Source organism: Sander lucioperca, chromosome 23, assembly GCF_008315115.2.
Source record: "Sander lucioperca isolate FBNREF2018 chromosome 23, SLUC_FBN_1.2, whole genome shotgun sequence".
In the NCBI taxonomy this organism is placed as follows: domain Eukaryota; kingdom Metazoa; phylum Chordata; class Actinopteri; order Perciformes; family Percidae; genus Sander; species Sander lucioperca.
The window spans coordinates 19,097,054-19,119,895 of record NC_050195.1 but is presented as its reverse complement, the minus strand read 5'-3'; the positions used below and the strand labels follow the sequence as shown (position 1 = coordinate 19,119,895).

General features: G+C 38.8%; 1 protein-coding gene across 1 annotated transcript in view; it reads right to left on the bottom strand.

The window, feature by feature from the left end:
* Positions 1 to 22,842, bottom strand: part of plxdc2 (plexin domain containing 2) — a 95,774-nt gene that overhangs the window by 20,128 nt on the left and 52,804 nt on the right. Inside the window, exons 5-9 of the mRNA XM_031292987.2 lie at positions 20,120 to 20,242; positions 11,113 to 11,231; positions 9,427 to 9,526; positions 1,749 to 1,844; positions 1,504 to 1,585 (exon numbers count right to left, since the gene is read on the bottom strand). Coding sequence (XP_031148847.1) covers positions 1,504 to 1,585; positions 1,749 to 1,844; positions 9,427 to 9,526; positions 11,113 to 11,231; positions 20,120 to 20,242 — 520 coding nt within the window. The remainder of the gene's footprint in view (positions 1 to 1,503; positions 1,586 to 1,748; positions 1,845 to 9,426; positions 9,527 to 11,112; positions 11,232 to 20,119; positions 20,243 to 22,842) is intronic.

The following is a 22,842-nucleotide window of genomic DNA, read 5'->3' as shown; positions in this document are numbered from 1 at the left end:
TTTGACTTATAAGTTGAAACTTTCTTAACTTTCAGTCTGTGCATGATAACACAACTCTACTGTCTCTATAATGTATTTCTCCTGTCTGTCATTTTAACTCAAACTTTTTCTATCCAACAAAACAAAAAAACCCACCTCAGCTCACATTTCAGCTGTCAGGACATTCTGGGGAGGAACGCTAACACTTCTTTAGCAGCTCAAATATTTACTTTTGTTTGAAGTGCAGGGAGACGGGAAGGATAAGATAAAAAGTGGAGCAGAGGTTGATAGAACAGATGTGAGTCGACTGAATGTTAAAATGAGCTGCTATCTCATCTAAATGGTGGAACTACATTCCCATTCACTGACAGCAATGGCAGCAGAGATACTGTAGACAGCTTTGTGGTAATGTTTCATCATTCATACTGTATCAACAAGAAGTCTGTGGACTGTGTGTACTCCAGATGGGTTGTGTTTTACAATGAAATATGCAAACCACCAACAAAACACAAGTTTAACGTTGACCAAATTTAAGTTATTCTAATATCAAAGTGTTGATCCTGAAAATTTTTCAGGTTACATTTTTTTCCACTTTGGCACATTCAGTGTGTTTTTAAAATTGTGTCCACAACATGTGCTGCTATAGTTGTAACTAACCTATTTCAGAATGGTTCAGCTGATTGTTCTTGAGCATCTACTGTATTATTGCTGAATTATTCACTAAATCAAACTCTTTTTGCCAGCCATGCTAGTGTAGTGTTAGCCCCAAACCTGTCTAGGCCTATATTTAAAATTTAAATCGTGTTTTTGGGAACATTACTGATCCAAATGTAAAAGTTTTAATTCTATTACAGAAATGTGAACTGCTATATTCACCAATACTACAAATGGCAAGATTTTTAAAGAGGGATTTCATGATCATAAATGCTCGCAGCTGGATAGAGATGTTGGATGAATTTTAGTATAAGTATTTGTTTGTATAAGGAATTTATATGCAGAATTTAAGTTTGTACCAAAACATTTATTTTAATATGAAAGTCTTATGGATTAGAATTCATATCCAAAAAATGTAATCTAACCTTTTTAAAAAAAGGCAGTTGTGCATGGATTATGTACAAACCATGTTTAACCAGTTAATGGGTGTGAGAGTTAGAGCTGAAACAATTAGTCAATTCAACAATCGGCAGGAAAGATTTTGGCGCTATTTTGATAATCGATTAATCGTTTCAGTAACGTTTTTAAGCATGACAAGAATTCTCAAATTCGATCTGATTTGCTGCTTGTTACAGTTTTCTTTAGTTTTTGTACAGTTTGTCAGACAAGTATTTCGGAGATGTCATGTTGGGAAATTATGATGTGATGTGATTTTTTTAACTACTTTTTGACATTTTATAAATCATATGCAGGTTAGTTGATAATGACAATAATGGTTAGTTGCAGCCCCAGTGAGAATGTGTTGGGAGGAGAGGAGTAAAAGGATTTACAGGTAAATCCTTTGAGAGTAAAAGTGTTCAAAGGTCCAACCTGTTGAGCCGATGGCACCAGCTGCAGTTGAAGTTGATTTGTGAGGAGATGCATGCGCTACAGCTGGTGAACTGGAGACAGGCTAGAGAGGAGAAGAAGATCAAATCTCAAACAATTTACACAATCAATAGCCTAATTGACATACAGCCAAGGAAAAGGTTGACAGTAAATGCCTCATTATGATAAAGAATCCCTCAAATAACACTCTGACTGAGCCAAAAGCTGTTCCACTGAAGTCTTCTTACTTGGTAAAGGCATCATTTCCACGGCTGTAGAATTGGTGATCTTCGTCTTCGTCAGCTCCACGCGGTGGTACTCGTAGATCGTCCTCCGCCTAACGTCTATATTATGGAAAAAGAGGGAGACAGTGTGAGAGTGAGAGGCGCAAACAAACCATCACAAATCTCCCACCCAGAGATAAATAAAACTGGCCCCTGAAGAAAGAGGAAAGACAGCGGGAGGCAGAATCAGGTCATATAGGATGCTACCACATCACTTTATTTTTCCCTTCTCTTTGTGCCCAAATGTCAGCCCACAATCTGGCAATGGACGGTAGCAATTTCCCCTGGGAGCTGATATCAATCAGACCATGTTGAAAGGCCGCCTTCCCAGTCATCTATAACAGCAAGTCATCAGCCCGGGAAAGATGGATTGATTGATTAGATACATCATTGACTCTCATTGGATTCTGGCCCGTATAATTCATAAGGGCCATGGTATAAGGCTTGCTTTTGCTGGCCATGCATCTTCACTCCCATAAGTGGAAATGGAAAAAGAGGATGAAATACAGCATTTGTTAGAGTCAAAAAGGCTCTTATCCTGCATAGTATCTAAACAGATCTGATAATAACTCCTTGGTGCTGCTAACATAGTGGATAATCTAAACCCTTACTGGATTGTTATGTGACTTGCTATGCAGGCCTGCGCTCCAGGAATGAAACAGTACATCTGTAGAATAAATCACTGAGATCCACTGCAATGTGCAACGTGGCATTACTCAATACATGACATTTTCTATAGCACTTGTATTTGCTTGACCAATGAACTACAAAATTGAAATTCAATACTATTATATTATATAATAATACTATGGTGTATCATGCTGTCTCAGAGTATTGTCATATTCTGAAACAGTTTTAAAGTTAAAGGAATAGTTTGACATTTTGGAATAAAGCTCATTCCCTTAGTAAGATGAGAAGATCAATAACACTTTCGTGTCTGTCCAGTAAAGATACAGCCACGAGACGGTTAGCCTAGCATAAAGACTGGAAACAGGAGGAAACAGTTAGCAATGCTCTGTCCAAAGGTTAAAAAAATCTTCTTACCAGCACCTGTAAAGCTCACTCATTAATGGTACGTCTTGTTTGTTTTGCTGTATATTTTTAATAACAATGTATTGACTAACGATCAAAACAGTTTATACAGGTTTAAGGACAAGAAAGCAAATAGAGAGTATTTCCCAAAATGTTAAACCATTCCTTTAACACTATTGGAGGTTACTTTTTTTGCCTGGTTGAATGAACAGTTGGCTGCGCTGGCTGCAGTGTTGTTCTTCTCATGTGATAGGATGTTGTTTCCCTGCAGACCTGCTTGGTTTGATTAAACACAAGAGAACTGATCAAAGCAGCAAATGAGAGCCAGCTCGGTCTAACCTGAGAATAAGACCTCCCTTCCTTTCCCCTCCTCTCCTCCCACGGTGCCTCACTTCCTCTTGCCTCTAGCAAGGGGATTATCAGGTGCCTAATGACACGGTGGGGGCCAGAGGAAGGTCAGTTCCCCAGCCTGAGGCTGCTGATGTGTGGGCAGACTGTACAGCCTCGCCAGCCTCTGGTTTGTAGGTGGAAGGAAACCGCAAATCAGATCAATTTCTCAGCCACAACATAGACAATGCCTATTGAGGATTTAGCTACCTTCCGCTGATGCCCTCAAACAAAGGCAGATTTGCAAAAGTGTGTCATCAAGATAAAACACTTGCACATATAATTGCACTCTTAAGTTATAAAATATAATGGGAAAATGCCTGTGTTTACATACTTGATTAAATCACAACACCAGGCAGCCTCTTATTATTGCCTATTCATCCATATGGAAGATCTGCATGGAAATCAATGCAAATGTGATGTGAACACATTGAGTTAAAGATCAATGGTGAAATAGCAGGCTCGCACTGCCTGCTCATCAGACAGTGCTCTGGCTGTTTTTACTGTTGCACAAAATATCACAATGTGTTCAATCGACCTCTTTAACCTCGTATTTAAACTCTTGGCTCGTTGATATCTCCAATACATTAAATCACAACATTTATTCTTAAGCAGAGATCAGCTGTGAAAAACCCGACAATAAAAACATAGAATGATAATTGTATATAATGAATAGCTCCCGTCTTGGCATCTTCCTGCTGGGAATCAATATTATTATTATTATTATTATTATTATATTCTTCCAGATACAGGCGAGAAGATATGAAAAGGGGGTGGTTTTGTATGAAGGTAAATATGGTGCAAAAAGGGAGAGCTTGTAGAATACAATGTGAGAACTTGCAGAACAAAAATCTGAACTTGTATGTTAAAATTTGCACTTGTAAAAATGTTATTTATTTTTATAGGTCGAGGTCGGCAGCGAAGCTTTCTGGCAAAAGCAGTGTTGCTACGCTGGTCGATCCCCACTGGTGACGGTCCGTCTGCGGCTGCAGGCCCTGGAGCTCACCGCCAGTGTTTTAGTTTGACTGTTAAAAATGTTTAGACAATTAAAAGGTATTTATTTAGAAGCGGGCTGGCTGCTAGTTAGCTAACGCTAGCATGCTATTCCACCAAGTTTCCATGCTACATAAATAAGCCGGACAGAGTTGTCCCTCATCTGGCGATAGAAACCCTGATTTTCCCATAGACTGTATATAAGAAGGCTTTTCCCGTTCTGTTAGCTCAGAGCTCCACAGCCTAAGTCCACAGGTACAAATTAGTTTTGCACCAAATGTATCGTCAAGAGTGTTGTGAAAGTCGAGGTGCGCAGATTGGCCACTTTGTGATGCGAGAGAGCACATATGTGAAGTTGCAGTGACAGATTCCAGAGGTTGTAATCACTGAGTTGTGGTTGTGATGCAAAATGAACCAGAATAAAAAAAAAAGTATACGAGTAAATGTTGCATTATAAGTTTGCAGCTGTCATTGTGTTCATGTAAATATCAATCTACACATTTGTGAATATTTTTTCTGTAACTTCACATTCAGAATACAGGTGTGTGAACATTTTCTACAAGTGTAAATTTCAACTTACAAGTTCAGATTTTTTTTACAAGCTCTCATGTTTTTTTTACAAGTGCAAATTTTATTTTTACAAGTGCAAATACAATTTTTACAAGTGCAAATTTTAACATACAAGTTCAGATTTTTTGTTCTGCAAGTTCTCACATTGTATTCTACAAGCTCTCCCTTTTTGCACCATATTTACCTTCATAGTTTTGGCTTCATTTCTAGAATAACTCACTGTGACAGATAATGCATAATGTAGCATTCAGAAAGTGTATGGCTCTGACACACCAACCCGATTATCGGCCGTCGGACAGTCTGGCGAGGTCGGTGACTGGAGTCTGTTTGGTGTGTTCCGTGCCGTCGTCAGTTGGTCAGTCGGTCAGTTTTGGCCGATTTGACTTGTTGAATCGACGGCCAGTGGGCAGTCGGACTCAATGACCAATCTGATTGGTGGAGTGCTAGCCCTTGACTAGCGAATCAGTGCTTCTTCCACAAGAATAAGCCAGAGAGCTGACAACACCAGTATCTACTTATTACTAGCCATCGTATTTTCTTCCGTTCAGCGAGTAATGACAACAACGATCCTTCTTGACTACTATCAACACTCTCTGATGAAAACAATGACTGACGACAGCGTGCTCTGTGTTTACTAGGTCTAGAGAGAAGTTCTGTAATTTCCGGTTTTCATTTTTTGGGCGACAATACAGATTAGACAGATACAGATACTGACCTGTTAACTACACACCCAGGCCACAGGACACCCACACATCTTCTCTCTCCTCTCTTGCTTTTACTGGATGACTTGCTCTGCCTGGAGGCAGTGTAAAATGTTTTATTTGAGCTTCTAATCTGGGGCAACGCTACAGTGGGTTAAAAAATGTCCCTCTAGTTGCCATGGTTGCCATGCAGTAATTGGCTGCAGAGACACTTAACTGAGTTGAAACACTTCTTCAATGGTACAGCCTGCAGCGGTCATGGCTCTCCTCTCTGGTTGGATTACCACTTAATGTTCTCAGGACATGGAAACTTAACAGAAGCCATTTACTAATCTGCCATGACTGTCTTTATACACAATGAAAAATGTGTCAAAATATTTATCTTTCACCAAAATGACCCTTAAATCAGATCTGAAGTAGAGCAAGACAGATCCACCGCACAATTGGTATTTATTTCAGATAAATAACATTCCTCTACAAGAGAACTGTTCTCATCAGCATCTTTTCCAACCTACATTTCTACTGTATATGCAGAGTGCAAGAACAAGATTAACTGTAACCATCCTACAAAGAGGGACTGAATACCTATGGACGAATGAGCTACAATGGCGTCCTACATATGCATGAAAACTGCTGATTCTTGCTTTTTCCAAAGGTTAGTCCTATCCATCTATCTCCTATTAAACCACCACTTTCTATTATTTGCATCAATATAAGGACATTTGATCTTAGATGTTGCATCATTTGCTGTCTATGTAGACTCTTGCAATACAGCTAATGGGGCTCTTCAAGCCCCTTGGACTGACAGGTGCTAGATGCAAATACTGCCCTTTTGCTTGGACATCAACCGTGCACTTTGCAAATATCACATGCTCGTTGCACAACAAGAAAAATAACCTTGTTTGTTTCAGCTGATGCAGGAGTTTGATCTTGTTTGCAATGACTGAAGGCAGTCTTAGCAATAAACTATTCATTAAAAAACCCTCCCCTGGGGCTGACCGCGATCTCACCAAATAACTATGCACCCCATGTGGGCTGAGTCCTAAGCAGCGGGCGCAGGTTTAAATCCAACGGCCCTGCGGCCCTTTGCTGCATGTCGTCCCCCATCTCTCTATCTCCCCTTTCCTGTCTTCAAGCTATCCTATCAAATAAAGGCCATACAAGCCCAAATATAAAAAAAACAAACAGATATTTTGCAGTTTGGAGGGTGATTTCTGTGATTTAGCTTCCCAAAGCTTCAACCCAAAACCAAAAACCCAAGAGCAAAAATGTAAAGAATGGATTAAACAGTCTGTTTCTCTGCTCTAACATTAGCTGGGAACTTAACACTCCAGCAACCCCCACCAATGTTACCCGAGATAGCATTAAGTTTGCCAAAAACAGGGGTTAGTCCTCATCCAGGCACTCTTGTAATGTTAAAATTTAGTGTTGATATGAACAAGTATTCAAGCTAAGCAGCTAAGTTTATAAACAAATGAACACAGTCTGCTTTTATATTTTGTTTCTTTATTTCATTGTCTTCTTCATGGATCATCAACTGGTGAGCATTATAGATTTTTGCAAGGGTCCTGTTAACTTCAGCCTCAAGGCTTTTAACATGAAATCTAGAATGTAGCCATTAAGTGCAAGTTTAAGACCCCGTTAACAGGATGCTCGTTTTTCAACCATCTCTTGGAGCTGACATCACCATAGCTTAATTAGTTAGCTAGCTATAGCTGATCAACCCTGCCAGACAGTTGTCATTTGAACTGGCAAAATTGATGGTCGCTTGCTAAAATAAGAAGCCTGCTTTTGTTTGACCCATTGTTCGAAAAATGACAAATAAGAGAAATTTGATTGTAAAATTCAACCAACTCATAGTTAGCGTTAATTAGCTAACATTAGTTGAAAAAAAACCCTGCTAGTGACGTTCAACATTTCAGCCGCAAAGTCAACGATTATAACGGCTCAACATAAGAAGCTGCTTTTGTTCATTTCTGTGTGAAACGAAAGACTCATTGTTTTAAAAAATGACGAAGAATTTCGAGACCTGCCACTGTTGTCATGGTAAACCTGCATTCTAGAACAGCGAACAGTGTGACCAAACAAATCTCAAATGTTGACACATCATTTGAATTTAATGTCATATATAGAATGAGGACAAGACAGACATTTTATTTAGTTGTTTGCATCTGAAGGAATTCCATTTTGGCTGTTTCATCTCTCCTCAAAAATCTGGTTGGAATAAAACATTGGGGTGTTTTAAGAAACAGAATAAGCACAGTGATAATTTCAGATGGATTATCAGAACAGAAAAAAGGGTCTGACATAAAGATGAAAGACTTGATTTATGTTGTCTAGAAGGACAGCTCTAACAGGTTCACTAGACAATTCACTCAGTGCCAGTTACAACCCCTAGAAAGAGATTTTGTAGAAAAGATCTTCAGATGAAACAGAAAACAAAGTCCATGTCAGAAAAACCACTCCAATGCTGTTTTGGATAGTTGTTTTAAGCCAGACAAACACAAATCATTCTCACGACATGCTGTAATCGCCTCCCCATCCAACTCAACATAAAGATGCAAAGGGAAGGACACAAAATGCTCTTTTTATGTTTTGGGGTTTAAGTTATAAGTTATTAACTTTGAAATAAATGCTATCCAAGTTTCACACACGCAATCAAAACAGAGTTTAAATTACTGAATAAATCACATCTGACAACTCATTTTTGTGGCAGACTTTGAATCAGAGCCCATGGCAGAGAGAAAGAGAGTCTGACTGTGGATAAAAATGTTTGAAGTGTCTCCCCTTTGCTTGCATTTGCTTTAACTTTAATGGGCCTAAATTGCAGTAACTTAAAAGCGAATGGGAGAGGCAGATCTGGAGCTGTGCCCACAGCTCTGCCCACTGACAGAGGTGGAACAGTGTTGGAGAAGAGGTGGTGACAGTGGGAGCTGAAGCAAAACTCAGAGCTATGAGGCACAGCTTAAAAGAGTAAATAAAAAGCTGACAAAACAATGCACTCCTTAGGCCGTGATCAGACAGAGCACGTTTGCAGGTTGCAAAACGCAAGGCGCACTGCACTGCCTTTTTTCGAGGTCGAAGATGCTCCGATAAGACCAGTTCCGTCTTTTTGCTATTCTTGCTAGGCAACTATGAAATCACGCTAACTCTGTGAACTGCTAGAAAAATATGCCTCCAGCTAACTTGATGAAAGCGGAAGCATGTAAAAGGCTCTTAAATTTGCACTTGATGGCTACATACTGTACATGATATCGTGCTAAAAGACTGAGGCTACAGCTTCATGTCTCAATTAGCATCCCCAACAGTTGATGATCCATGTACTGTAGAAGACATGTAAATTGTTCTTGTTTTGTATTGTAGAGCTAGCAAGCCATTCAAAATAAAACGGTAATTGTTTCAACCGGTTTGGATGCTTGCTACAAAAAACACATTGGGACAGAGTGACACAGAAGTAAGATTTATGCGGTATTGTTTGTATTTTTACTTTTACAAGACAAACGGCTTTGGGGGTGAGGACTAACCAATAAGTTTGGCAAATGGAACGTTACCTCAGAGTATTAACTTCCCACAACCATGCAAACATTCGGCGGTTATATTAGAGATAAACACATCCATTTCTGCCAGTTTGCTCTCGTGTTTTTGGTTTTGTAAAGGCTACAAAAAGACACCACCCTCCAAATTATAAAACCACAGAATATCATTCTTACTACAGCCCCATTAATACCGCTTTGGCGTGTTGAAATTCCAAGTTTGACTGGCTTGCCGTGCGTAGTTACGTTTGCTTTGATTGGACAATCACTGTTGAGGGGAAGGATTTATCGAAAAGTCAGTTGCATGGTTTAATCATGCATTTTTTCCCCCCCGTTTTTAGAAAAGTTGGCATTAAGATTTATTCAAAATGTCTTTCTGTAAACAAATGAGCAAATGTAAGCTAGAAAGGTGCGTTTGGGACTCACTGGGTATCTGTTGGATCTTGTGGACCACTACAAAGGCATCAGACAGGCCCACCTTCACCGGGTGATTGACAGAGCTGATCTGTGACACCTCAATGGGGATCTGAAATAGAAGATTAAAATGAATTACCAGAACCAATATGATCTGTCTGGGACAGGCTGGAAAATAAATGCAGAAGCCACACCAGTTTGACAGCACTGACAATTCAACTAATGTATTACTATGTCCCATGGGAATCTGCTTAGACATTATGCAACTTCAATGAGCATGTAGCTATCTTTGGTGCATAGAATAAACATTTTAGATACATATGGAGCGGAAATAAGCAACAACATTGTGAGGACTGACTTATACTGAGAAAAAAGACTAAAACTAACATGTATGGTCCAATCAGATAACATTTTAAATCTGGTATGTAGATTTTACACAACACTGGAAGAAAGGAGTTCAACTAAACAAAAGGACTGATTGTCTCAGGGATACATTCTTAAAGATGGAGCTGCAGTTCAGCCTTACTAAACAAACCTCGTAATCATCAAGGATCACGTAAAAACTTAGATTACATGTAATGGTCGGGTTGCTATTTTCAGACACATAATAGCAGCGTAATAAAACACCTTTTCGGTAAAAAAAACAAACTCCAGCAGCTTTTCTAACGTGAAAATAAATTAAAAAAGAGGACACCGTCGTAAACGTGGACCCCTGCTGTTATAAACAATTATAATAGATAATTACTTATCTATTGCAATTTCACACTCTTACAGCAGTCTCTGTTGTATAATATCTTTTTCTTTTCAATTAAGTTGTTTATCTGTGAAATTTTAAATTTGGAGATTTATAGACACCATTGGGACATTTCAGATAAAAACCTGGAACAAATCAAATAATGTTGCAGCCAAATCAAGCACATGGAATTAGTATGAGGACATTAATTGATATTTTCTTAAGGAGGCAATCATTAAACATATTACTTTGTAATAGTCATGTTGGCGTCACTCTTCTTTATAATGAGTAAAAACACATGGACATGAGGCTGCAGTAGGTGTTAGAAAGTCATTTTGAAAAGTCAGACAGAATAAGAAACAAGAAAAACAGAAGTTTGAGTGAGCATGATGAAATGAAAAGTGAGTCCCATTTTCTTTTGTTCTGCACAAACTATGATGATTTAAGAGTGTCAATGTTCCATGAAATGTCTACCAAACCCTGAAATATTCTGGTGTAGTTAGTGTTTTGTTTGATTGTAATTTGTTGTTGCTAAATGTGTCTGAAAAGCCTGGAAAGATGAGTTTGATTAGTATTTAATCTGATTTCTTCAGTGTTATAGTAAATGTTAAATGATTTATGAATTTTGCTGTAGACAATGAATGTCTAAAGCCTGTTTTCGTTTTTTTATTTGACTTTTTTTTGTCTTTTACTTTTATACATTAAAGCACTCTGGATCTGACTTTTATTCATTTGTGGTGTCTTGTAAGCCCATGCCTGCTGGGCATATGTATATGCACAATAATAAAAACTTCAGTCATTCATCCAGACTGATAAATGGTGTCAGAAAGAGTGTAGAAATTAGACAGAGAAAACACAGAGAAAGAAGTGCTGTACATGTCTTAAATTACAGATACCGGAGATAAAACAGGAATACTTTTTTTTAGGAAAGATAAAGAAAACTGGTTTGATAACTGAGCTCTGACCTCTTTGTATGCAAAAACAATCCTGCCGGTGTTGTGCAGTGTTGCCTGGAAGGTGAAGCTTCCCAGATTGTAGTTGTCCTGTAGGTGGACATGGTCCCATTGCACCACCAGAGCAGTACCTAAAGGAGAAACATTCACATACAGCTTATTACTACATAGAATCACCTAGATTCAAGGAAAAAAAACAGGCGCCATTAATAGCTACTGTCACACTTTTTATTTTTTAACACTGACTTGTGTTTCATTGTTTTTGAAATACGATCTCTACTGTCCCAGATCAAGTGTGAAATAAACCGCTGACCGAGTGAATAAGTCTGTGAATAAGAAGACATCAATATATCATGCTTGTAAGTAGATATCTTTTTGAGGGATTATTTCCTGGCAGAGACTTAATTTCCCCCTCTGGGTGTGAGGGGATTGACACTGAAGTAGTGTGAGCACTGATATCAAAAAACACTCCACTGGAGCAGCATGGAACAGCAATAAAACGGAAACTTTTGACAAAATCAAGGCGTGGCGGTTAGATTAAATAACGTGACCATTTCATGAACTGCCGTGAGACTGGGTTGGATGGATTATGGAGTGCCGGCCATTTTCACAACAATGAAAGCTTTTCATACTGTACAAGAGCAAATGACAACACTGTAAATGACTTCTTATTATGGTATAAAAAAAGGTTTCCAGCTACACTGGCACAGAGGGGTCACAAACTGGGACAAAGTAAAGCGGAAAAACAACAACACTGACACAAGTGAGTTCACCCAAATTACAAAGGACATACTTTTTCACCTCTCACAGTATCTAATCATGCATATAGTTCATCTGCACCAATTAAATTCATTTCACCTTCATTGTACTGGGATGGCAGCAAAAGTTTCAGAGGCAAATACCTCAAAATAAAACTGAAACTACAATATTAAGAGCTGAAATGACAAGGCAAGGCAAGTTTATTTATATAGCACATTTCATACCCGTGGCAATACAATGCGCTTCACACAAAACAAAAGCAAGGGTCAGTACATGATCATAAAAACAGTAAGAAATAAAAGCATGAGAACATTAAAGCATAAAAACAGTAAAAGATAAAAGCATAAAATAAAAAAAAGAAAATAGTAAAAATCATTGGTCTACTACAATAAGTAATAATGCTTCAGTGAAGCATTAGCAGAAGGCATCTGAAAGGAGTTTTGTCTTAAGTCTGGATTTAAAACTGAATAGTTGGGGCGTTTTTGATGCCTTCTAGAAGTTGGTTCCAGAGGTGAACCGCATAATGGCTGAGTGCTGCTTCACCCTGTTGGTACGGACAGTGGGTTTTTCTAAAATATGTTTCTGCTCTGATCTGAGAGACCTGAGTGGTACATACTGCAGAAACATGTCCGATAGATACTTTGGCCCTATTCCATTAAGCGACTTTAAAACAAGCAGCAGTGCTTTAAAGTCAACCCTGTAACTTACTGGGAGCCAGTGCAGGGATTTCAAAATAGGGGTTATGTGCTCAGTTCTTTTTGTTTTTGTAAGAACTCTGGCTGCTACGTTTTGTATCATGTGAAGCTGTTTAAGGTGTTACGACCTGATGTCTAGGGGTAAACCGGACGCAACATAATGTGTGCCCCCCCCCCACTCTTCCCACTCCCAAACATGGCCAGGACAAAGAATTGCAAAGTAACAGTCTTTTTATTTTGGAGATGAGGCCCCAAAACAACAAACAAAACAATTCTAAAGGCAAACTAAACTTACCTAAACCAAAACAAAACGTAAATAAAAGACAAAGCTCTAACCTAAGCTTCTAATAACAAAAACAGGAGAAAAAGGGAACCAGCAAAAAAAGGACTTCTCACTCCTACCAACTGCTACTAGCAAATAAGTCAAAGAAATATGTATTCACAGATAAAACAAAATGGTTGAAGGATAACAAATCCAAGAACCCAAAACAACCATTTTGACTGAAGGCTGTTAACATTACTCACAACAACTGCAAACACAAGACACAGGTTTACACAGGCACATGTTTGGAATGGCAGAGTGAAGAGAGAGCCAGAGCTCCTGTCCAATGAGGCTTAAAATGGCTGCTGTCCTCCAGACGACCAATCAGGAGACAGCAATCAGCTCTGCTGGACCAATCCGGTGTTCACACCTGTTCTTCATTACCTGTGTACACTCAGGAAAACAACTGATAGAGCAGGGCACAACAAATCACAAAACATGACCCCAGGGTCATAACAAAGGGTATTTTTAGGAAGACCTGTGAACAGCCCATTGCAGTAATCAACCCTACTGGAGATAAAGGCATGAATCAGTTTCTCTAAGTCATCTTTTGACATAAAACCCCTAAGTTTGGCAATATTTTTGAGATGGTAAAATGTTGATTTAGTAATTGCTTTCATGTGGCTGTTAAAATTTAGATCACTGTCTATGAGGACGCCAAGATTTCTAACAGTATCCTTTGTTTTGAGTCCTTTTTTGTCGAGAATGGTGGCAATCCTATTTCTTTCCTCCTTTTTACCAAAAAAAAATACTTCAGTTTTGTCTTTGTTTAGCTGGAGGAAGTTCTGAGACATCTAGTGGTTAATTGCTCAATACAATGACAAAGAGATTCAAGAGGGCCATAAACATTAGATGTCAAAGCTAGGTAGATTTGGGTGTCGTCAGCATAGCTATGATAGGAGATATGATTATTCTTTAAGATTTGTCCAAGTGGGAGCATATAAAGGTTAAAAAGAAGTGGACCCAAAATTGAGCCCTGGGGGACTCCACAGGTGGACGTAGGTGCTGAGGTGCAGTTGCCAACGGCAACAAAAAAAACTCCTGTCTTGCAGGCATGATTTCAGCCACTTGTCAACAACACCTGATAAGCCAACCCAGTTTTCCAGTCGGTGGAGTAAAATGCTGTGATTGACAGTGTCAAAGGCTGCACTAAGGTCCAGCAACTGACAAGGTGATTAACTGATTAGCTGATCCACAGAAAATGAAGCTCCAACTTTTCAATTAATTGTTTAAAGTAACACCAAAGCACTTTTCCTCTCGGTCCCCCGACAGGTTGGAAGCGGAATTGTCCATTACAGTTTCTTATGTCTCATTCGAACTACAGATCGGCTACCCGATCTGGCAAACTTGCATAGTGCGGTTTTAGCTGGTAGAGGCCCGCAAAGCGAATGCAGAAGTGCCGTTCACCCTGTTACGAGTTGATGAACCACTGAAACGATTTTGGAAACATTATTTTAAGGTACCACAGAATATTTGGTGTTGCTTTAAGTAATGATGTGTATTATGGGTTTTGGATTTGAAAAGTGTGATTTTTTACTATTTTTTTTTACATTTTATAGACCAAACAATGAATCCATTATTGTTAGTTCCATCCCTTATTGTATCTCCATGTTCACCACCAGGGTTACAAGATAAAACATGTTTTTTGTAAAATGGGTGAACTGACCATTTAGACATGGTATGCTACACATGCTATAACTAAATCACACTTTTTCACAAAGAGTCATCATTAGGTGTTGCCTTAATAATGTGGGTAAGTACTAAATTAGCACCAGACTCACAGGACCATCAGCTCTACCCCCCAGACATTGGGCCTCACATTACTTTTAACACGGTTTTGATTTACTGTGGACTTTGGAGAACCTATTGATGTGAAAGCCATTACCTCCTCTGAGCTAGTCATTTGGCTGGGCGCCAGGGCAATAAAGGTTAGATAACACAACTAATCAGTTTTTCCTTTACATAGCCAAAACTCTTCAGTCCAAAGTGAAGACAGAGGTTTAGCTAAGACAGTTTGGAGAGCACAGGCTTGCGTTGTGTATTGGCATTAGATGTGGATGTTGCATGTGTAAAAGAAGGAGGTTAGACAGCTGTAGAGTTAAGGGCAGCAAATACAGAGCACTCTTTGACGGTCTCTGGCACTATTGTGAGTGTTTGGACAGACTGAAGAGTTGCTGTGTAATGCATTAAAGAGACAGAGTTTAGGAGAAGGCAGAGCACTAAATTACAGCTACCTTATGGCACAGAATGCTTACTCAGTCAGCCTAATATAAGTCTGCTTAAAATGCATTGAGTTCAGGAGGGGAGGCTATCTGGGGCTTCCTGGCTAAAAATACAGAGTGGGTGAGGAGGAGGTGTGGAGGAAGTACACACTGGGCTTGTTTCTAATTCTACTTACAAGCTTAACATGCTGTATCAACTCAAAACAAACAAATCCAATCTAGCTCTATTACACAAGCCCACTAGTCTGGCTATCACCAGACCAAGCTCAATCTTTTAAGATTGAACATTAGTCTGGGGAGTCTGCTCTGTATTTTCTACTGCACAAGTGGCGTGATCAACGGGCATAGTTCAAATGACTCTGTACGCAATTGGATAGTCCTTCAACCAATCAGACCAACGATCCGGGTGACGTAGCAGCGACAGCGGTATCAACGGATTGCTGCGCTTCGGTGGTCGCCATGTTGAATGTAAACAAAAAGCTGCTTGGTCGCTTCTCTATCGTCATCGTGTTAAACCCGCCAATAGCGCGCCAGGTGGATAAGCCAGTTTGTGATTGGTTCCCGCAGATTTGTAATGGAAGCAGGATAGATAAATGTACAGGTTTCCAGCCTGAGCTGCAGGGCGAAATCAAATTGCCGGCAGATCGGGCTGGGTTTACCCAGTCTACAAGCCCACCCTCTGAATGGTGAAGTAATTTAATGTGGTTTAGGAAGCACTTTTCTAAATTTGTTTTATTCTGTGCAGTCTATTTTTCGTTTAACATTTTCAAATGATTTTTGATGATTCCCAATGTATAAAGTAACTGTCCCAGTAAGCTATGACAGTGTGAGGCCCCATTTACACTTCATTTCACATCTCTTGTATTCGGATGAAATCCAGATTCGATTTGTTTACATGAAGCAACATATATGCCTCTCATTTGTCCAGATCACAAATTTGATTGCATCCATCTTTGGTTGTTTGGTAACTGATAAAAATGTCAGAAGAAGAACAAGTTCTGCAGTTTAGCTGTTTAGTTACAACAATTAGCAGTTACAAAAAACAAGCTTGATGGCTAACAACTATCCGTAAACGTATACACAAATGCATGACTTTGTCGTAATTGTGATCTACGAGCAGGACAAAGGTTTTATCATCCTCCACATCCACATTGCTTACCTGTACATAAAAATGTATCATCACTCACACTGACAATTCAGTGGTTAAACTGGAATCCGGATCAGATAAATGCTGCAAGCTCAGTGCATCTTCTGTATGATCGTATGTGTGAAAATCGTTGGAGCCACTTGTCTCTCTGTCTCAAGTAATCAAGAGAACAAAAACCACAACCACTTTCTGTGTAAATTCAGTGTAATTTGAGTCGTCATCATCTCATCATCCCTGTGAGTGGCTAATTCCACGAACTACGTACTGACATAGTTACACTTGGAAGAAGGAAGGATATCATAACTGTCTTGGAGAGACAGATGTATTTACACCTTCTCAATACCTGGCTAGAATGTGTCTGAAGCTACCTGCCAAGGTTTGATGGGAGATTTTAATTTCTCTGGAGCTGATGAACAGCACTTTTGGGCTCAAAACTTTGTACTTTTTAAATGTCCCATATGATACTTATTTTCATGTTCATACTTGTGTTTTGAGTTTCTACTAGAACAGGTTTACATGCTTTAATGTTCAAAAAACACATTATTTTTCTCATACTGTCTGAAAAAATTAGTTTTAGCGCCTGTCTCTTTAAGCCCCCCTTGCAAAATAGCCCAGTCTGCTCTGATTGGTCAGTGTTTCCAGGTCTTCCGTCTCTGCACTCTGGGTGTCCCTGCACCGTCATTGCAGCCGGGGAATAACTGTAAGGGCACTGTAGCGAAACTTTCTACCTATATATAGTATAGTTGTGACAACAGTATGGAAGTCCTGACGACTTGTTCAAAGGCACTTTTTCTGAATACAGGCTGTGTGCATTTCTTTGTGGATTGAGCGTTTTGATACTTTCACAGTATTTATATAGCAATACTTCTATCTCTTAAAAAAAAAGTATGTATTTTAAATTTCACGTTTTACAATATGGAACTTTAAACAACTTTAAACAAAATTATAAAGAAGACACTTTAACAGGATCAGTTGACAGTGTTGCGGCTCCTTTAGGAGATAGAAGACTTGAAATGAAATCGATGAGTAATGGATTTATACATGCTTGTCTGTGAAAAGAAGTTACAACAGACTTCTATAGCTGTGTTACTGTAAACGTAAACTGTAAAAGTGTCAAACTTGTTATACAGGATGTAAGACGTATTTTTACCACTGTAGTTCTGTCACCATGGTCCCACTGGCAACAACAGTCAAATTCAGAAGTCTGTCAGGTGTTGAAACACTTCACTCCTCTATAATTGTGCACAATCAAACTTCCGGATAGTTTTACAGCACTTACAGCAAAAATCCCATGTCTTAACCAATCACATCTTAATTTAGCAGATTTTAATTAACAAAAAAATAACAACACTGTCTCTGTGAAGTTTCACACAATTCTCAGTTTGTGTGTCGAGAACAAACAATATGTCTCTGCTGTGAACACCTCATCAAACTGCTTATAGTCAGATGGAAAGAAGCACTAACTCTTCCACAACACAACAGATCGTACAGTTCTTATGCTGTATTGGCAGGACATTGACTGATGGACAGTGTGTTGAGGAGCAGGCAGGCTGAGAATCGATTGGCTGCCAGTTTGGTTAAAGTCTGATGAGCTCCACTGTAGAAGGTCACAGAGTTGGTCAGTCACTCTTCTGCAAAGGGCTTAATGACTGACATGATGGATAACAACCACCACAGATGGCAAAAGAAAGGTACAGAGAGTGAGGAAGGGCATCAATTTAGTTTAAAGGGAGTAAGTGGAATGTAAGGGGATGTTACAGAGGTCATGGAGGGTTTCATATAAATCATTTAATGATAAAGACCTATTTTGTGAATAAATGTCAAAATTTAGGTGTGGGCGATATTGATACATACAGTACTGTACTGTATTGTGATATAATAAATGTTATGTAGAAACCAATTGAGAAATAGTTAAAGAATAAAATAAACAAAAAGAAACCAAGGAAGCCTACTTCATGCAAAAATCATATACTGTATTTTGACTTGCCATTATCACTGTTAAATTACTTCATTAGTAACTGTTTTGTTTTACCATCATGTTACTTTTTTCGTTAGTCTTTTTTAAATATAATGTTCGTTTCCCACTTAGGCTAATGTGTTGTATGTAGCATGAGCCGTCTTTGGGGCTCCTTCAGCCTTGAGAAGTTTATTGTTGTTGGTAAAAGTGTATTTTCTGTACTTGATGATAAAATTAGCTCCCAATTACAACAACAAATACTTAACTTGAACAAGTAATTTGTTGAGCAGCGTTGGGGAGTAACAGAATACATGTACCGGCATTACATATTCAGAATACAAATTATGAGTAACTGTATTCCATTACAGTTACAATTTAAATAGTTGGTATTTAGAAGTAGTTACATTGTTGAAATCAATGGATTACATGAAGATACGTCTCTGTTTTACGAGTTTATTCACTCTCTGAATAAATTAAAGCAACTCCATGCATTTCCCGCAAACCTCAATATGAAAACGAAAAAATTAGCTATTTGCGTGATCACTGATAGAGGCAGAGATGGAGCCGGAACTGGCACAACAGAGCCAGGGCAGGAATGCGTTTCTATCTTGGAAATTCAAACAGCATTTCACATTAAAGAAAGAACACGGAGAACGAAATATAACTGTGCAGTGCAACCTCTGCTTGCCAGCAACCAACCTCCTTTCAGCGTCCAAATTACTCCACCTCCAACCTGAAGAAGCCTCTTAAAGTAAGTTATTTTTTTTAATTAGCCAGGGGTAGTCGTCTGCTGTAGTTTTACTGGTCACCTTGCTATTTTATAGTTGATGTGCGACTTTACATTCTCCTACGTGCTGATTTACTAGCCCCAGAGCCGTTGAAAGACTGATTAGCCCTGTTTGACATGCTAGCTAACGTTAGCTAAAATTAGCTCGTGGTAGCTTAGACTGCGGTTAGATTTTTGTAGTATGCAGTTCAGGACTACAAATACCAAACTCTAGCTGCTTGTTCAGGTACACATTCAGTCAGTTGGAACAGAAGAACACACCAGAATAGGCCTGTTTAGTAAGCTGTATGTGATGGCCGCATTCCTACACTTATAAAATGCAATTCTATGTGGAAGTAATCCAAGTATTCAGAATACGTTACTCAGATTGAGTAACGTAACGGAATACGTTACAAATTACATTTTTGGGCATGTATTCTGTAACGGAATAAGTTTTGAAAGTATCCTTCCCAACACTGTTGTTGAGCACATCACAATATCGGTCACTTTATTATCTTGACTATTATTATTATTATTATTATTCATGAGTCACAAAGAAATTAGTCTATATCAATGACGTTCCCACTTCCGGGGTGCTGCAGGAAATTCCGCCTGATGCATGTCTTTTCGACGATGTCTGTTTCCTTGTGTTGGAATTTTAAACTCTGGTCGATTTATGAGGACTATGGTTAACTGCTCCTCAGATCTCTGCAGGGTAAATCCAGACAGCTAGCTAGACTATCTGTCCAATCTGAGTTTTCTCTCGCACGACAAAAACAACTTTTGAATGTATACCTTCCACCAAAACAAGTTCCTTCCCGAGGCTATTTTGCAGTGGATCTGTGCTGAGCTTAGCGCCACCCATGACAATTGTGATTGGTTTAAGGAAATGCCAATAAACCAGAGCACGTTTTTCTCCCATCCCAGAATGCTGTGTGGACTAGCCATACCTTCCTCCGCAGCGCTGTGGTGGAACGTCTGGCAATGCGAGACTACAAAGAAACAATTGTGGTATAGTTTCTTTCTCTGTTTCAGTATTTTGCTGGATGGAGCCAAAAATGTCAGTTTGTGCCTCATATATCGCACAACAGAGAGTACACAACTGCTACACATTAAGGTAGAAATAAAACAGATTAGCAAACTGCTGTTACCGTTGTCAAAGTAGATGACAGTAGAGTTTCTGGAGACACTGGGGTCAAAGTTTGCCATTAGAGGAGCAATGTACTGTGTAGCTGTTAGCATCCGGTGGACCACATCACCCGTGTAGATGAACCCTGAGGAAGAAACAGACACAACTTTCAGCACTCCAAATTTGAATTTAAATGCACTCAAACACTGTTAGAATCATTAATGTATCACTCATAGTGTTGAACCTGCTTTGATAAAGTGTTGTAAGGTGGATTTACCCTTTAGCAACTCATAAAAACAAACATCAATCTCCTCTCCCTCCATTTCTACCTTACCTTCCTGTTATCAGATACAATATATTTGGTTGGGAGGGGGAGGTGATGGTTGTGAGTTAATGAGATTAACTCACAACCATCGCCTCCCTCTCTTTCTCGTGCTGCAGGCTACTTCAGCTAGCCATGGTGATTAATTCATCTTTAATCAAAAACAGAAGGGCAAATCTGAGGGGCTTTAAGGGAAGATATGCTGAATAAGCAGTAAATATATTATCATGGGTTTATGAGCCTTCTTTTAACTCTCCTGGTGAACTCCTTAACATCATCATGTGTGTTTGTTTTCCCTACATCATCAATCATGGACGTTAACAAAGAGACCATGACAACAAATTGGGATTATGTTAACCTTTCTAATTTTTTGCTTCCCTTCAACAAGGCACAAATAGCTCTCTCCACAGAGGATGTGCTTAGTCAACACAAACTAGAGCTGCAGCATTTAGAAGCATGTAAACAAGGTTATTAATGGAGTCCAGAAAAGGGAGGGAACGCCCACTATTCATCATGAGGGAACCGTCTTTGCATAAAGAATTTGTACTCATGACAATAGAATTGAACAGCATCTTCATTTCCCTACTGACAAGAAAGTTTAGAAAAGTCAGCTGCTATTTAAAGATTTATTCGAGGCAAAAAGCTTTTGTTTCTCACTCTGCAAAAATATCCCAAACAAACCTTAACATGTACCCTTCAAATCATGTTTTACAAAGGGAAAACATGGCATTTGGGTGAGACAATCACATGCATCCAATATCATTTACCTTTGAAGAGCAGTTAAGAATGAATAAGACACTTACAGTAACCATATCTTGAACAAAAGACTTGACAAAAACCATGTTTTTAAAATAAATTACTCTTGTTTGAAAATTATTCTTGCAACAGGAAAGGGGGCATCTATTTTTACCCTGAAGTTTCCACTTCTGTCTTATTGAAAGTGGTAAAACTGCAGGATTGTTAAGATGACAGACATGGCCGTTCAAACATTTAAAGATCTTTTTTTTTGGGCATTTTAGGCCTTTATTTGTAGGTCGGAGTAAAACCTGCGGCCACTGCTTCAGGGAGTAAACCTCTATATATGGGCGCATGCTCTACCAGGTGAGCTAACCAGGTGCCCTCATTCAAACATTTAAGACTGGTTGTAGTGTGTAACTACATGGTACATAGTGTACCTACATGGTCTTTTCTGGACAGAAAAATAATTATTAATTATTATTAATATATATATATATATATATATATATATATATATATATATATATATATATATATACACACATTATATAATATTGGAAATATTTTAGTTTAACATTTAGCTCCACCGTTTCCTGTCTTTATAAACGGCTGCTGGCTGTAGCTTCATATTTACGCACAGACGTGAGAGTAGCAACACTCTTCCCAGTAAATTAGTGTATTTTCTTAATAATTATAGTTGGACTATAACTATGAAAATGTCCTTCACCTCACTTGGTCTTTAGGATGGACATTTTATCAATTATGTACTGAAAATCACAATAAAAACCATCAAACAACCCAGAGTAAGAAACCCTACTCTTATGAAAAGATCTCTGTGTTTGTTGCAGAAGTTCAACAGAAGTACAGTATAAAGTGACTGCCTGAGGCATGCAGAGGGGAAAAGAACCCTGCTCAGAAAGAAAAGAGGATTTTTGGGAAAAGTCTCATTGAGGCTAAGCCCATAAACCCTCATTTCATGTTACCATATGTCTTCTCATACAGTAGGCTGGCTATAAAAACACATCTATCACTTTTGAAACCAGGAGCAGAGCATATCATGAGGGGAATCAATCTTTCCCTAAAGACCTCCCAGCTCAGAATTACTTCTATATAGAGCAGTGTCAGCACACACAGATAGAAGAGCAGGGGAGGGGTCGGGGGTGAAGATGTGACTTTATTGTGAAGTCCCGACTGTAGAGAACTCCACCTGGAGTGAATGAGGTAAAAGTCCTTTATGGCTCAATAGAGGCATTGCCATGGTTACTGTTAGTTTTTTTTTTCTATTAAAAATGTACACACTTTGTTCTTGTTCAATTTGTGTTTCTCTATTCTGTGCACCATTTGATATTACCTGGGACATATTGTGGGATTTGTTCTGTATGTCTGAATGATAAATAGTGCTAATACAAAATTTATCTCAAAAAAAAAAAAAAATGTACACGCTTTCCACAATATAATCTTGAATCGAGGGCCAATCACTAACTTCTCCAGAGCTATTTCTCAAAGGTGTAAGGGCATTCTGCAGTGGCCAGGCTAACTGTTTCCCCATTTCCAGTCTTTTTGCTAAGCTAACTGGCTGCTGGTGGGAGCTTCATATTTAGTGGTATTGATCTCCCCATTGAACTCTCAGCAAGAAAGCAAATAAGCCTATTTCCCAAAATGTCAAACTATTGCTTTAAATATGT